Source organism: Musa acuminata, chromosome BXJ1-11 (assembly GCF_036884655.1).
Source record: "Musa acuminata AAA Group cultivar baxijiao chromosome BXJ1-11, Cavendish_Baxijiao_AAA, whole genome shotgun sequence".
Taxonomy (NCBI): domain Eukaryota; kingdom Viridiplantae; phylum Streptophyta; class Magnoliopsida; order Zingiberales; family Musaceae; genus Musa; species Musa acuminata.
Genome location: NC_088337.1, coordinates 8,337,404 through 8,351,985, shown reverse-complemented (window position 1 = coordinate 8,351,985; position 14,582 = coordinate 8,337,404). Strand labels below are relative to the sequence as shown.

The 14,582-nt window shown below is 42.3% G+C and overlaps 1 protein-coding gene across 1 annotated transcript; it reads left to right on the top strand.

Annotated features, from left to right (window-relative positions):
* Positions 1-499: 499 nt before the first annotated feature.
* On the top strand, positions 500-2,047 carry LOC135583006 (pentatricopeptide repeat-containing protein At5g56310-like). Its single transcript, XM_065089707.1, has one exon. It carries the CDS (start codon positions 523-525, stop codon positions 1,951-1,953), a length of 1,431 nt encoding a protein of 476 aa, XP_064945779.1. The 5' UTR covers positions 500-522; the 3' UTR covers positions 1,954-2,047.
* Positions 2,048-14,582: the final 12,535 nt, after the last annotated feature.

The following is a 14,582-nucleotide window of genomic DNA, read 5'->3' as shown; positions in this document are numbered from 1 at the left end:
AAATATACTATAACAACAACGATGGAGTAGGGAGACAATCGAAGATGAAAGGTCACACAATACAAGTCACATCGAATTGTAAATTTGAAATAGGGATATACAATGTATGGTAAAAAGCATCGGTTCAAGTTAAATCAAATTTTTTTGGTTTAATTTTATGTACCCAAGTGATTTTTTTAAGATTAATATTATCTTTTTTTTAAAATAAAAGTACTATTTAAATATTTTTTAAGTAGGGACACTATGTGAAAAAAAAATCAGTAGTTTTTTTTTAAATTTTTTCCATGTTTTAATTCAAAATTAATATTTATCTTTATTTGGCCTAAATAGTTAAGAAAAATATTTTGAGTTATTCGAGAAATCCAATCCTTTAGATATATCTATCTTTACTATATATTAAATTCTTGATATTTCTCTTATCAAATTTTGATATTCCTCTTATAATATTAAGTGTATCAATAAATGTTATATGTCATATAAGCGCTTATACGAAGGTCAACAATCCTTCGTCACCCCAAGCACATGCCACGAAGGATTCCCCGCTTCCGATGGCCGTTGCACTCCCTGCATCCTCCTCCTCCTTTCCTCGAGCGCACCCGACGGCCGCCGCTCTCCCTCCTGGCCGACCGCTGCGCTTCCATGCGTCAGCTCAAACAGGTGCATGCCCAAATGATCGTCTCCGCCCGCATTGCCGACAACTACGCCGCAAGCCGCCTCCTTTCCTTCGCTGCCCTCTCCCCGTCCGGCGACCTTCCCCACGCCCTCCGCCTCTTCCGCGCCACCCCCCTCCCCAACTCCTTCATGTGGAACACCCTCATCCGCGCCCTCGCCGCTTCCCCCTCTCCCGCCACTGCCGTCGCCCTCTTCTCTGAGATGCTGCAGGTTGGCACCCCTTCCGGCAAGCACACCTTTCCTTTCCTCCTCAAGGCCTGCGCTTGTCTCCCCTCCCCCTCCATCGCGCGGCAGGTCCACGCTCATGTCCTCAAGCGCGGGTTCCATGTGGACCCCTATGTCGTCAATGGCTTGGTCCGCTGTTACGGTGTTCATGGTCATCTCGGGGATGCCCGGAGGCTGTTCGATGGATTGCGCGAAAAGAATCTAATCGTCTGGACCACGATGATAAGCTCTTATGCGCAGAATTTTTGCTCCAATGAAGCTCTCTTACTTTTTGACCGGATGATCGGAGCGGGTGTCGAACCATGCAATGCCACTCTGGCTTCCGTGCTGTCGGCTTGTGCTAGATCTGGTGGGTTGGACTTGGGGCAGCAGATTCATTCGTTTATAAGGGAGAAGGGAATAGAAGTGGGAGTCATTCTCGGCACTGCTTTAGTGGATATGTATGCTAAGAATGGTGCGATCACAGCCGCACTTGAGCTGTTCAGGCAAATGCCAGAGAAGAACACAGTGACATGGAACGCTGTGATCTGTGGTTTGGCTCATCATGGCCTTGCCAATGCAGCTCTTGATCTGTTCCACCAGTTGGAGAGGGAGCAGGTCCAACCAAACGATGTAACTTTTGTAGGTGTCCTGTCAGCTTGTTGCCATGCTGGCTTTCTCAAACTAGGGCGCCAGATTTTTGATTCCATGGAAAAGACCTACAAGATTGAGCCAAAGGTGGAGCACTATGGGTGCATGGTTGATCTTCTTGGCCGGTGCGGGAATCTATTAGAGGCTGAGCGTTTAATTAAAGGAATGAAATGCGGGGCTGATGTGGTCGTTCTAGGAGCTTTGCTGACCGCCTGCAAGAACCATGGGAACATCGACATTGCAGAGAGGGTGGTCAATGAAATGCTTAGATTGGATCCTGGAAACCATGGTGTTTATGTTGTTCTGTCCAATGTGTATGCAGAGGTGGGAAGATGGAAAGATGTTACGAGGTTGAGGAAAGTGATGAGGGTTGGAGGTTTGAAAAAGATTCCTGGATGGAGCTGTGTAGAGGGTGATGTTAGCTAAGTAATTTTTGTACCCATCTGGTGTTATTGCCCAAGTTGCAACTACATGTGGAAGTGGTCTCATGTTTGACACAAGTAAGCCGGTTACATATATCCATCTGGGTATTTATGTTGTTCTATACAATATGTATGCAGAATTGGGAAGATGGAAAGATGTTACGAGGTTGAGGTAGGTGATGAGAGTTGGAGGTTTGAAAAAGATTCCTGGATGGAGCTGTGTAGAGGGTGATGCTAGCTAAGTAATTTTTGTGCCCTTCTGGTGTTATTGCCCAAGTTGCAATGACACATGGAAGTGGTCTCATTTTTGACACAAGGAAGCTGGTTACATATATCCATCTGGTAAGTGCCTTATCTAGACATAGATGGCAGAACACCCATTACATTCTTTGGTTTAAATGAGATGAAGCTTCCAACTCCGACATGCACAGGATAGTATTTTGATTTAAGTTTTTTTTAATAATATTAACTGAGACTATGAATACAGGATTGTTTGGTAAGAAAACTGAAACAAGTGATCAACCTCATGAAAAAAACAAGATTGGCATCAAACTGGGTCTGTCTGATATTTGAAGGTTACAAAGGCTTTACTTGGAGTTGGAGGCCAAGCTTGCTGCTCAGGCTTTTTTTTTTCAAGGTTTCCTTTCTATATTTAAGTGCTCTAGATATTTACAACAAGATTTGACCACTTAATTATGCATAAAAAGCTAACAGAGATGCCATGATTCTTGGTTCAATGTGTGGTGCAAGAACCTGTAACAAGGTCCCTAGTAGAATCATCTGTTGAGTTGAAAATATCCTAAATTGTCCTGTAAAAGCATTGGTATGATTTTTATTTGAAAGGATAAAAGGTATTTTCTCAACTAATTGCCTGTCTATGCTAGCTTTCTGGATTCATGATTCAGTTATTTAGTGTTTGCATTCTGTTATATGTTTCTTTAATTTTTATACATCTAAACTTTCTCTATGAATGTCTGACAAAGGTTTCTCTATGCCTTCCATAAAGCAGACAACATGTCGAGACTAATGGAGAGCAGGATTTGTTTGAACTTGATTGCTGTGGCATGATTGAGACAAGTGTATTGGGAAGCAGTGTTGAACCAGGGCGCACCTAGGAGAGCTTCATGCAAGGATTAACATGGAAATGAAATTGGAGAATATGCAATTAAGGATTAGAGAACTAGTTTTAGATATCACACCTTAAGCAGAAGCACGATACTGGTATGACATCTAGCAACAACTAGCAGCAGAGTTGATTTCATTCTTTGTATTTGCTTGCGGTTGTAGTTGCATGGATCTTAGTTCTAAAGAATCACCAAAAGGAAGATCAAACATACAACGGAAAGGTAAATTTTATATGAATTTTTTTAACCTTTTCATAATGCTTGGTTGAGAAGCTCGAGTGATTGGTCATATGCCACTTGATAGTGTATTTAAGTAATCTCATGAAAATATCCCCTTTGTATACAGTGAGAAATCTGTGTAATATTCATCCTTTCTAGACTTCATATTAATGGACTTTAAGATATATAGCATTTGTGCATGAACAAACGTAGATAAAGAGCAGTAGAATCTTGTATGGAATAGATGAAATGCCATATATCACTTGTTTTATGTATTTTAAATAGTACTATAAAAATATCCTTTCTGTTTGTATGAATAAAACTGTAATTTTAAGTTTTAGTGTTGCTAGAAATCTCATGCACTTGTAGTCTTTTCTCTGAAGTTGACTTCTAAGACGTACACGAGTGCATATAAATAAAAACAGTAGCAACTTGTTTTGGATAAGATGAGATTGTTGAATCTCGGATTTTGATGATGAAGTCAATTGTAATTTGTTTGATCTAATCTATATATTGAGAAATGTGTACAGGATTAACTACGATAGCCGTAAGACATAAAGCAGGTGTTGTGCCGGAGTCAAGATCGAGATCTCATTGGGAGTTCGAGAGTTCGTCAGAAGTCCGAACGTTTGTCGAAAGTTCTGACGGAACCAACCGAGAAATCTAGGAGCTTGCCAAAGAAGCTTGTCGGAACTCGCCAAGAAGATCGTCGTAAAGTTGAGAAGCTTGCCGGGAGTCCGCCGGAACATTACCGAGAGTTCGTCGGATGTTCACCAGAAGTACGTCAGAAGCTCGCCGGAAGTACGCCGAAAGAGCAATTGACGTACCGAAACAAGAAGCGCTGTAATTATGTCTTAGTTATCGTAGTTAGAGCGCAAATTAAGTTAGGATTGGGAGGTAATCCCACTAACTTAATTAGGGGCCAACTGGGCCCTTAACAGGGTTGAATTGGGCCGAATTGAGCTGCCAATTCAGCCCCTGAAAACATGGCCGGCGGTGGCACCGCCTAGAAAGTAGTGCTCCAGGATTTCTATGCAATGGTACCGCCTAGTGTCTGATCAGCGACGGTAGTACCGCCCATAAACAGCGGTGGTACCGCCAGTATCCCGGATTCCGGCGATGTGACACTTTTTTGCTCCAATTTTGAAGTCATTGAGGTCTATAAAAACCCCATCCTTTTCTGCATGAAAGGGCACGAAAGTATTGGCTTATCTTGAATTCTTGAGTCTTAAAAGTGTTGTATAAGTTAGAAAGAGTTCTCCTCCTTCATCTCTTAGCCTTGTAACCATCCAAGAAAGAGGAATGAGCCTTGTAAGGGTTATCTCCTAAACTCGGGAAAAGGAAAAAGCACTGTAAAGAGGTGTTCGGTTTTTAGTGGATGTAGGTCACATTGACCGAACCACTCTAAATTCTGGTTTGCTTTTCATTTATGCAATTTACATTACTGCAAACCTCCTTAATCTTCTCTTACACTTTTACGAAAGCTTTTAAGTTCAACTTCTCTCCGAAACAGATTAAATCGAAACCATTTTCGTCGGAATCAGTTTTAATTGAAACGAATATTTTTTCTAAAATCGCGAAAGTTTTCCACTGCACTAATTCACCCCCCCTCTTTGTATCGCTCTTGATCCTAACAGTTGGTACCAGAGCCAGGTTCACTCTCATTTGGTTTTAAACCCAAGAGAGATGGCATTTATCGGCAACCTAGAGGGTCATTCAATTACACATCCGCCCATGTTCAATGGGACGGATTACACATATTGAAAGACTAGAATGTGGATCTTCCTAATTTCAATGGATTTTGAATTATGAAATATTGTAGAAAATGGGTTTCAAAAGTCTTCTCTTCCAATAAACGATTAGAATGAGTTGGAGAAAAAGACTTTCACTTTAAACGCAAAAGCTATGAATGTCTTGTTTTGTGCCTTAGATAAAAACGAGTTTAATCGTGTGTCCATTTGTGAAACTGTTTTTGATATTTGGCACACACTCGAAGTGACTCATAAAGGTACTTGTAGAGTGAAGGAGTCAAAAATTAATCTTTTAGTGCATACTTATGAATTATTTCGAATGAAACCGAGTAAGACCATTGGAGACATATACACCCGATTTACGGATGTCGTCAATGGTCTAAAAGGACTTGGTAAAGGTTTCTCGGATTTTGAAATTGTTAATAAAATTTTAAGATCCCTTCCAAAGAGTTGGGACCCTAAAGTCACGGTCATTCAAAAGGTCAAAGACCTAAATAATTTTCCTCTCGAAGAACTAATTGGGTTACTAATGACCTATGAGATGACTTGAAAAGCTCATGAAGAGCTTGAGGACACCCTTCCAAAGAACAGGAAGGATATGACACTAAAAACCCAAGAAAGATCAAGTAATATACTACGAATGCAAGAAGCCGAGACATTACAAGAGCGAATGTCCCTTAGCCAAAAAGAGGCAATCAAAGAAGAAGGCTCTTAAAGCAACATGGGATGACTCAAGTTCATCCGAAGAAGAGGAGCCAACCAACACCGAGCAAGTTGCTCACTATGCACTAATAGCTATTGGAGATGAGGTAATAAGTTCATTTGATGCAAATTTATCGTTTAATGAACTTTTAAATATTTTTCATGATTTATTTGATGAATGTAAATCAATTAGTAAAAAATATAAATTGTTAAAAAAGGAGCATGATTCTCTTGTTAGTGATTACAATAGATTAAAAGTTGAGCACAATGATAGTTTAGCTTCATGTACGAAATGTGATGAACTAGAAATACTTTAAAAAGAAAACTTGCTACTTAAGAAAACCTTAGAAAAGTTTGAGGTTGGTAGCAAATCCTTAAACATGATCCTTGCCAACAAGGGTCACATTCATAGAAAAGGCGGAATCGGATTTGTGAGTAGCTTTCACCAAAATCCAACCACCTTTGTTAAAGACCCTACTTTGCATGTTTTACCCCGAAAGAAATGTAACTTTTGTTGCAAATTTGGACATGTAGCTTATCATTGTCCATTTAAGAAATGTAATCCACACAAATTGATTTGGGTTCCTAAAAGAACCTCAAATGACTCAATGCAACATGATAAGCTATGTAGATCGATTTTTGAGACACCCAAGATCAAATGGATACCTAAAAATCATCCTTTTTTATAGAAACGTTTACCATCACAAGCTAGGAGCAAGAGATGGTACCTTGATAGTGGATGCTCAAGGCATATGATCGGAGATCCATCTCAATTCTCTAAGCTCACTAGCATAGACGAAGGATATGTCACATTCGGAGACAACAAACAACAAGGGTAAAATCATTAGTAAAGGATCCATAGGTAACAAATCCACCTTTTCTATTGAAGATATGTTGTTAGTTGATGGCTTAAAGCATAACCTTTTGAGCATTAGTCAATTATGTGATAAAGGATACATCATTAGATTTGAATCCAATGCTTGCATTATTGAAAACCATTCAAAAACACATCTATGATTGCTCTAAAATAAAATAATGTATACACTATCGACATTAATGATCTTTATAAGAAATGTATTTTTCGGTTTTGAATGACGATGCTTGGCTTTGGCATAGGAGATTAAGTCATGCAAGCATGAAACTAATCTCTCAAATTTCATCTAAAGAACTTGTGAGAGAAATTCCTCACATTAAGTTCGTCAAAGACAATGTATGTGATGCATGTCAACTAGGAAAGCAAATAAAAAGTAGTTTCAAACCAAAGAACCAAATAAACACCTTTAGGCCATTGCAATTAATCCATATGGACTTATCGGACCAATTGCTATATCAAGCCTAGGAGGAAGCAAATACGCATTTGTCATCGTGGATGATTATAGTAGATACACATGAACTTACTTTTTAGCACACAAAAGTGATTGCTTTAGGTGTTTCTCTAAGTTTTGTAAACTTGTTAAAAACGAAAAAGGTTTTATGATTTCGTCAATTCGAAGTGATCACGATGGTGAATTTTAAAACCGTGATTTCTAAGAATTTTGTGAATCTAATAGATACAACCACAACTTCTCTACTCCAAAAAATCCTCAACAAAATGGAGTAGTAGAAAGAAAGAATAGAAACATACAAGAAATGGCTAGAACCATGTTGAATGAATATAGCCTACCTAAATATTTTTTGGCCGAAGCCGTAAATACGGCATGCTATGTCATGAATAGAGTTCTAGTAAGACCCTTACTCGCCAAAACTCCTTATGAGTTGTAGAACAACAAAAAACCCAATGTTTCATATTTTAAAGTTTTTGGGTGTAAATGTTTTATCATGAATGAAAAAGATGCCTTAGGAAAATTTGATGCTAAATCCGATGAAGAAATTTTTCTTGGCTATTCTTCTATTTCTAAAGCATTTCGTATCTTTAACAAAAGAACTTTAATTATAGAAGAGTCTATTCATGTTGTTTTCAATGAAGTTTCCGAAGTCAAGAAAAATGATTTTGATGATGATGTTAATTTTGATGCTTTGAATTTAAATGAAATCCCTTCTACATCTAGCAACTTGGATGTATCTTCTTCCGAAACATCCTTACCCAAGGAATGGAAGTATATAGATGCTCATCCTAAGGAGCTAATCATATGAGACACATCAAAAGGGGTTTAAACTCGTTCTTCTCGTAAGAATTTTTGTGCCAACGTCGCTTATCTCTCTTAAATAGAATCAAAATGCATTGACGAGGCCTTGAAAAATGATTCATGGGTTATCGCAATGCAAGAAGAGTTGAATCAATTTTAGAGAAATGAGGTATGTAAGCTTGTTCCTAAGCCAAATGACTATTTAGTTATCGGTACTAAATGGGTCTTTAGAAATAAGCAAGATGAATTTGGTTTCATGGTTCGAAACAAGGCTAGATTAGTGGCCAAGGGTTTCAACCAAGAAGAAGGTATCGATTATGAAGAAACCTTCGATCTTGTGGCACGATTAGAAGTCTTAAAGATGCTCCTTGCCTATGCCAGTAGTAACAATTTTAAGTTATTTCAAATGGATGTTAAAAGTGCTTTTCTTAATGGCTTTATTTCCGAAGAAGTTTATGTTGAACAACCTCCCAGATTTGAGAATGATAATCTCCCTAATCATGAACGTATACCCTGGCAATGATGAACGTATACCCTGGCAATGATGAACGTATACCCTGGTAGTGCAAGATTATGTAAACTAGTCCTCTCTTTTCCTAGCACCAGCTACTTCAGAACTGTGAACGTATACCCTGTGATGGGCATCGTCCCTTCCTGGTAGTGCCCTTACACCGTGGCTAGTGAGGTAGTCCTCTCTTTAACAGAACAATTGTTATCCTTTTGCAAATCATAAATTGTTACCAATAGATTCTTACAAAGCTCTAGGGGATTTTTGCTCAAGTAGAACTTCAGTGTTCGACTGCCTGTCCTGCAAGAGAACTACTAAGAGGTTTATATAGAAGAGGCGGATAGAACCGGGTACTCATTGGGCCCCATCGCGTTCTTCTCGCTTTCTCTTTTATATTCCCTCGGGTACAATTATTTAAATTTTGAGCGGCTCCCCGAGGCACGGCTCAAAAGTGCTACTTAGCTGCTAAGTAGTGAAGGTACGCTCTATACTGCGTGCCAGCTTATCTTGTCGGGCTGCTCCTCGAGGCTCAGCCCATGACTTTCTAATTTATTGCGTTAGGTGGCGATGGTTTGCATGATTTCAGCATATTTAGGGGTCCACCGTGTCCCTAGATGCTGAAGTTTGGCGTCCTTTGGGCAGTGTCTTTTGTAAGCGCCAGGGCTCTCTCCCGCTGTTGTTGTTGTTGGAGGACAGCTGGTAGCCAGTCTTTGTACCAGTTGTCTTTCCCTGAGCTTCGCCGTCGGTACTCTTCCACTTTAAGTGAGTGGATGTCTCTGTATTGCTGCAAGGCATTGATTGCTTGTTCTGCTGCCTTCTGTTGTAAGATTCCGAGTGTCCTCTTTGTGGAGTCTTCGTCATTAAGTAACCTTTTCTTTCCCTTTTGAAGGCAGGTGAGCTTATCGGTGTACTGGAATATGAGGTTATTATTTTGCAGGCTATTTGATTTAGAAAGGCTTCCGCCTTTGGGTTGGGCTTGGCCTTGAGTTCTTGGGTTGCTTCCGCCAATAGTGATAGTTGGTCCTTTTGTTCTTCCCTCCATCCTGCATTTAAAAGAATGTTAATTAATCTAGATAAGGAGTCGGTGAGGATGTTACTTGTTCCTTCGATGTGTTTGAATTGGACTTCAACTCCACTTCCGGTGATATAATCAATGAATGTCATCCATCGGACTCTTGATGGTTTATTTTGAGCCGATTTGTTGAAAAAGCTGATTATGGCTTGGCAGTCCGTTCTTATCAGGATCTCTCTTTTGTCCAGATAGTAGATCTTTAGGGCTTCGAGAGTTTTCAGGACTGCGTGTAATTCTGCGTCAATGGCTGATTTGATGGGGCTGAATTTTCCGCTAGCATAGGCACAGATTCTTTCTGTGCTCCTTGGATCTCCTTTCTTATTTTTTCATTTACACAGTCCTCCCCATCCTTCCATACATCCATCAACTTCTAGAACTATGTAGCAATCTGGGGGTGGTACTTCTAGATCAGGAAGCCTTTGGACTTTGCTTTTGACTTCCTTGATAAGCTTCCAGTCCTGTTCATTGAGTCTCTTTTCTCCTGTTGGGCTTGTTTTCGAGTAGAGAGGCCCTAGGAGTTTGCCGAGATTTGGAATGTAATTCCTGGCATAGTTTAGAATCCCCAGCCAAGACCTTAAACCCCTTTTGGTTGTTAGGTCTTCTTCTTTGAACTCAGTAATTTTTTTTATTATGTGGGGTTGCAGCTTAATCCTTGAGTTTCCTAATACTGCCCCTAGAAATTCTATTTCTTTGACTGCAATCTTCATTTTTGTCGGGCTTAATACTAATCCATTTTTTTGACAGATTTCTAGCATTTTATGAAGATGCCTAGCATGGTCCTTCATGTTTTCAGAGAATACTAGGATGTCGTCTATATAGACTGCTATAAATTGTTCCGTACCTTTGAAGTAGTCATCAATTTTTCTCTGAAATATTGCGGGGGCATTTTTGAGCCCAAATGGCATTACCAGCCATTCATATAGTCCATCTGGTACCCAGAAAACCGTCCATTCTATTGAGTCCGGGTGCATTGCTACCTGATGGAATCCGGATTTTAGGTCAAATTTGGAGTATATCTTGTTGTTGCTGACCTTTCTTAGTATAGTGTTTATCCCTGGTAGGCTGTACTGGTCTTTTTCAGTGAGATCATTTAGTCTTCTGTAGTTAAAGACCATTCTTCCCTTTCCCCTTTTTTCCTGGCCAGTGACTGGGTCTACTGTTGTGCCAGAGTTGACTATGATTGCTGTTGTCCCGTGCCTGCTTTTGCTTGGTCTGATCACGCCAATGTCCAGAAGTGCTTTGACGTGTTTAGAGAAGGATTCTCTAGCTTGAGGCGTGAGGTGCTTTAATGGCTTGTCCTCTATTGTAAGGTTTGGGTTTTCGATTTCCAGTTCACACATCAACCCGTTTTTCTTCCAGTGTTGAAGAGGATTTTTACCAATGTACCCTTGGGCCTTTAATTTTTCGATCAGGCTTCCAAACTGTGCTCTGAGTTTGTTTTCGTCCTTTTGAGGTTCGGCTGAGTATAGAACCAGCTCCTGAATTTGGATGTAGTCTTCTTCTTCTATTGTAGCTGTAACTGGAACATATAGGAGGGTGTTAATAGTGGTCAGGTTCTTATAGAAGGTTACCGTATTTCCTTCAATTCTGACTCCTCCTTGCATGGCGCGGATGAAATTGCACCCGATTATCATCTGTATGTCATCCCCTAATTTCATAGGGAACGCATGTGTGTATGGGATTCTGAAGGAGTTGTCACCTATCATCATTCTTCCTCCTCTCAATTTCTTATCAGCTGTTGTCTTTGATGTAATCCCGCTGAAATGTACCAAGTAGGGATTCCTTTCCAGTTCTTCCCTAGGTATCGCGCCTTCATCTATGCAGCATGTTGTCACGGACTTAGCTGGTTTTGCCTAAGTCGTGCGGCAACCTCGCGCATCCGTCCGCAAAGGTCAGCCTCCCCGAAGCCTCCCATTGTCCCTTAGGACCAACAAAAGAGAGAACGGGTTAAAGAGAACGCCTCAATCGGGATCCACAAGCAAACATGTCCGAAAAACACTTCATAGACAATGCAAATTACAAACAGACTTTACAAGCTCTGAACAGTGACACAACAAAGGGTAAAATGGTCCATTACAGACCGAAAAGCTCTCGCGCGTGTCCACATGACACAACCTTTATTTACAAGCCTAAAGAGGCCACCAACCCAACTAAAATGGGACTATTAAGCCTTCGGCCGCCCCTCTACATGTTGTACAAGGCATGAACATGCCAAAAGACACGGACATACATAAGCATTACATCAAACACCCTGTTTCGAAGTTTGTCCATGACATTCTCCCCCACTTATTCCTTCGACGTCCTCGTCGAAGCCTTTGTGAACACTGCAACTCTTCGCCTTTGCTGAGTCTTCAATCTTCTGCTCCAGTTGCAATGCGCCTCCTGGCTCCCAGCTGCACTCCGCTGCTGTTTTTGAGTAGTCGAACTTTTGATCCGCCATGCTGCTTCAACTCGCCAATGACTCTGACTCTGGTGTGGGGTTGGCTGAGTTGTGTTGATCCTCGTTGATTCCTGCGGATCCACCAAATGAAGGAAAAGACCGTCCTTACTGCGCCAGTCTCTCAAAATTTTCACATGTTGCTTGAACTGGGTGGATGCTTGTTGGAGCTTTAACGAGCATCGCCTCGCAAACTTCTGAAGTTTTGGGTCCTTCCTCCACAAAATCTGCTCATTGACTCTTCTTTCAGTTAGTTGTCACATCCAAGTAGGTTCGCATCACTTCCGCTTTCGATTGGCATTTCGTTGGGAAATGAGGCGGACAATCTACTCTCAATAGCACTGATCACCGTTGGTGAGGATTTGACAGCTATTGTCTTCCATTATCTTCAAAGGGTCTTTGAACTTGTGTAGAGCTCCTCTGCTGGATAGATAAGAGAATTGGGGTACTCGGTTTCGCCCATTCTCTTAAGAGTTGAGAAGGCAAAGGTTACTTGACTTCGCCCGCCTCCTCGAGGTTGTACTTCATGCATCGAGCTGGTTACTAGCCTTCGCCTGCTCTTTGCTCACACTTCTAAAGCACTTGAAGTGTTTGCACTCCTTGCGTTGAGTTAGCTACTGTGATTCACCTTCTCAATGCCATCGAACTTCTGGAATGCGGGAAGTTTTCACCCCAACTTAGAGTAATTCTCTGTTAGATGAGGTCGCCTCTGGGATTGTACCGTCTTCTCCATCAACCCTGCCGCCTACTCCACTGAGTAGCAAAGGTACAGCACCGCGTACTGCTTGCTTCGTTCCTTGGTCGTGCACTCTTGCATGACCCGAAGTCCTTCACTTACGACTATCTTGATGAGAAACTTGTTGACACCGGTCTTACGAAGTTTCTTGGCCTCTGCCCTTCAACCTTGTCTCGGTACTTGGAGATTGCCTCTGCATACTCCACCTCCTCGGCCCCTTTCACGACCAAGCGCTCTCCCTCCGTGAGAGCAAGGGATCAATGACTTTCACGGAAGTCCCGCCTCTGCGGTACCATGGCGCTGCCATGCCCATGGCACTACTATCCGTCGCCTCGCCTCTGAATCCCTTTTCTTCACAATCAGTAGATATGTCTCTGTGGCACTCCTCTGAGTCCACCTCCATTCTAACTGCTGCTTGATTTTGGGTAGCTAAGTCCCTCTGGACTCGTCGTCGTTTCCTCGCCCCTTTCGACCCCCTGCTTCAACACCTCTGTGTTTTCCAAGCAGTCCATTTTGTCGATGGAAAGACAGACTGCAACTCCCATGCATGGCCTCTACCATCACGTTGTAGAGTTTGCACCGATTATGTTCTCCTTAGCTTCCTTGGTAGCAACGTTCGCTTACTCGACCTTGTCCTCTGACTTGTCGGGCTCCCTTAAGCGAATATGAACTCTGGAGCAGTCTAACTCTCCAGCTGCTTCGATCATACCTCTGCATGATCAAGTCCCTCCCATGGGACTCACTGGTACTTGCATTCGAACTTTTCCCTTGGTGGAACACAGCCCCCATATGCTGATGACCAAGGTTTTCATCCGATGCAAAATTCGATGCACGCACGGAAGACCCGTCTCTGCGGTACCATGACCTTCACTCCTTGAATCCATAGCCCTTCTTACCGTCGTGTTGTTCACCGAAGTGGAGCTCCCAGTAGCTCCCGATCATACTTCCATATGATCTAGTCCCTCACGGGTCATTGTCGTGTGTATCGCATTGCCACGAACTGTTCCACCACGATCCGCTGCACCATGTCGCCTCCTGGTGACATCTCTGTTGCATTCTGATCCTTGTAGGATGAACTCGAATTGTGAACCCTCCATGTGTGGCCTTTGCCAATACATCGCAGGGTCTCTTCCACCTTCGATTTTGTTCGCTTCTTGGCAATCGACCTTCATCCACCCACTATTGGGTCACACATAGATGAAGCACCGCTCTAGGACAGTCCGTCGCCTAGTAGCTCCCGAAGTCCACCGACTTCACTGTAATTTGTGCACCATTGTCTGGATCCTAGGCCTCTGCCCCTACCAGCACAATCTCCGCTGCGCACCGCTTCCTTCATGGCAACTAGAATGGCAACACTATGGCATATTCTTCAAGAGTACCCGCCTCTGCGTCCTCTTGCCCCGTGCTAAGGCCTTCTGAACCCAACTTCGCCTCCGCAAATTGAGTCGCCTTAGTTCCTCCATCAAATGCTCCTCCGAGATAAGGTGCATGTGCCCAGAAGCTCCCTTCGTCTTTGGCATCATGCAAGATGAGTCCACTCCATCAGAATGAAGGACCCATGGAACAACATGATCCTGCTCTTGCCTCTACAAGAGTTCATGTCCTTGACCTCTGTCAAAGGAAAGCACTATGCCTCTGCTCCATATTCCAACTTCTCTGCTGGCTCCCTTCATGCGGCTTGGGTACTTCGCCAAGTTACACCCAAGTTGCTCCGCTCCTCGTTTTTGCATTGAGTCGATGGTGGCCCTCGCGCCCACCATTCCACGGGTCAGCCCTCCCTTGAGTCCGATCTCCATATCGACTCTAAGTGTGCCTTCATTTAAGTTGTTTCAGGTCGCTCCCCCACTTGATCTTGCAATGCATCCACCAATGCATTCTCTCGAGCGAGATCATGCGACAACTCCTCACTGCTTGCTCGGTCCATTGAGCTTCGTGGAGTTGTTGTTTGTGAGGTACTC

Coding starts and splice junctions, on each gene's coding strand:
- LOC135583006 (XM_065089707.1), top strand. CDS start 523: ATGCCACGAAGGATTCCCCGCTTCCGATGGCCGTTGCACTCCCTGCAT.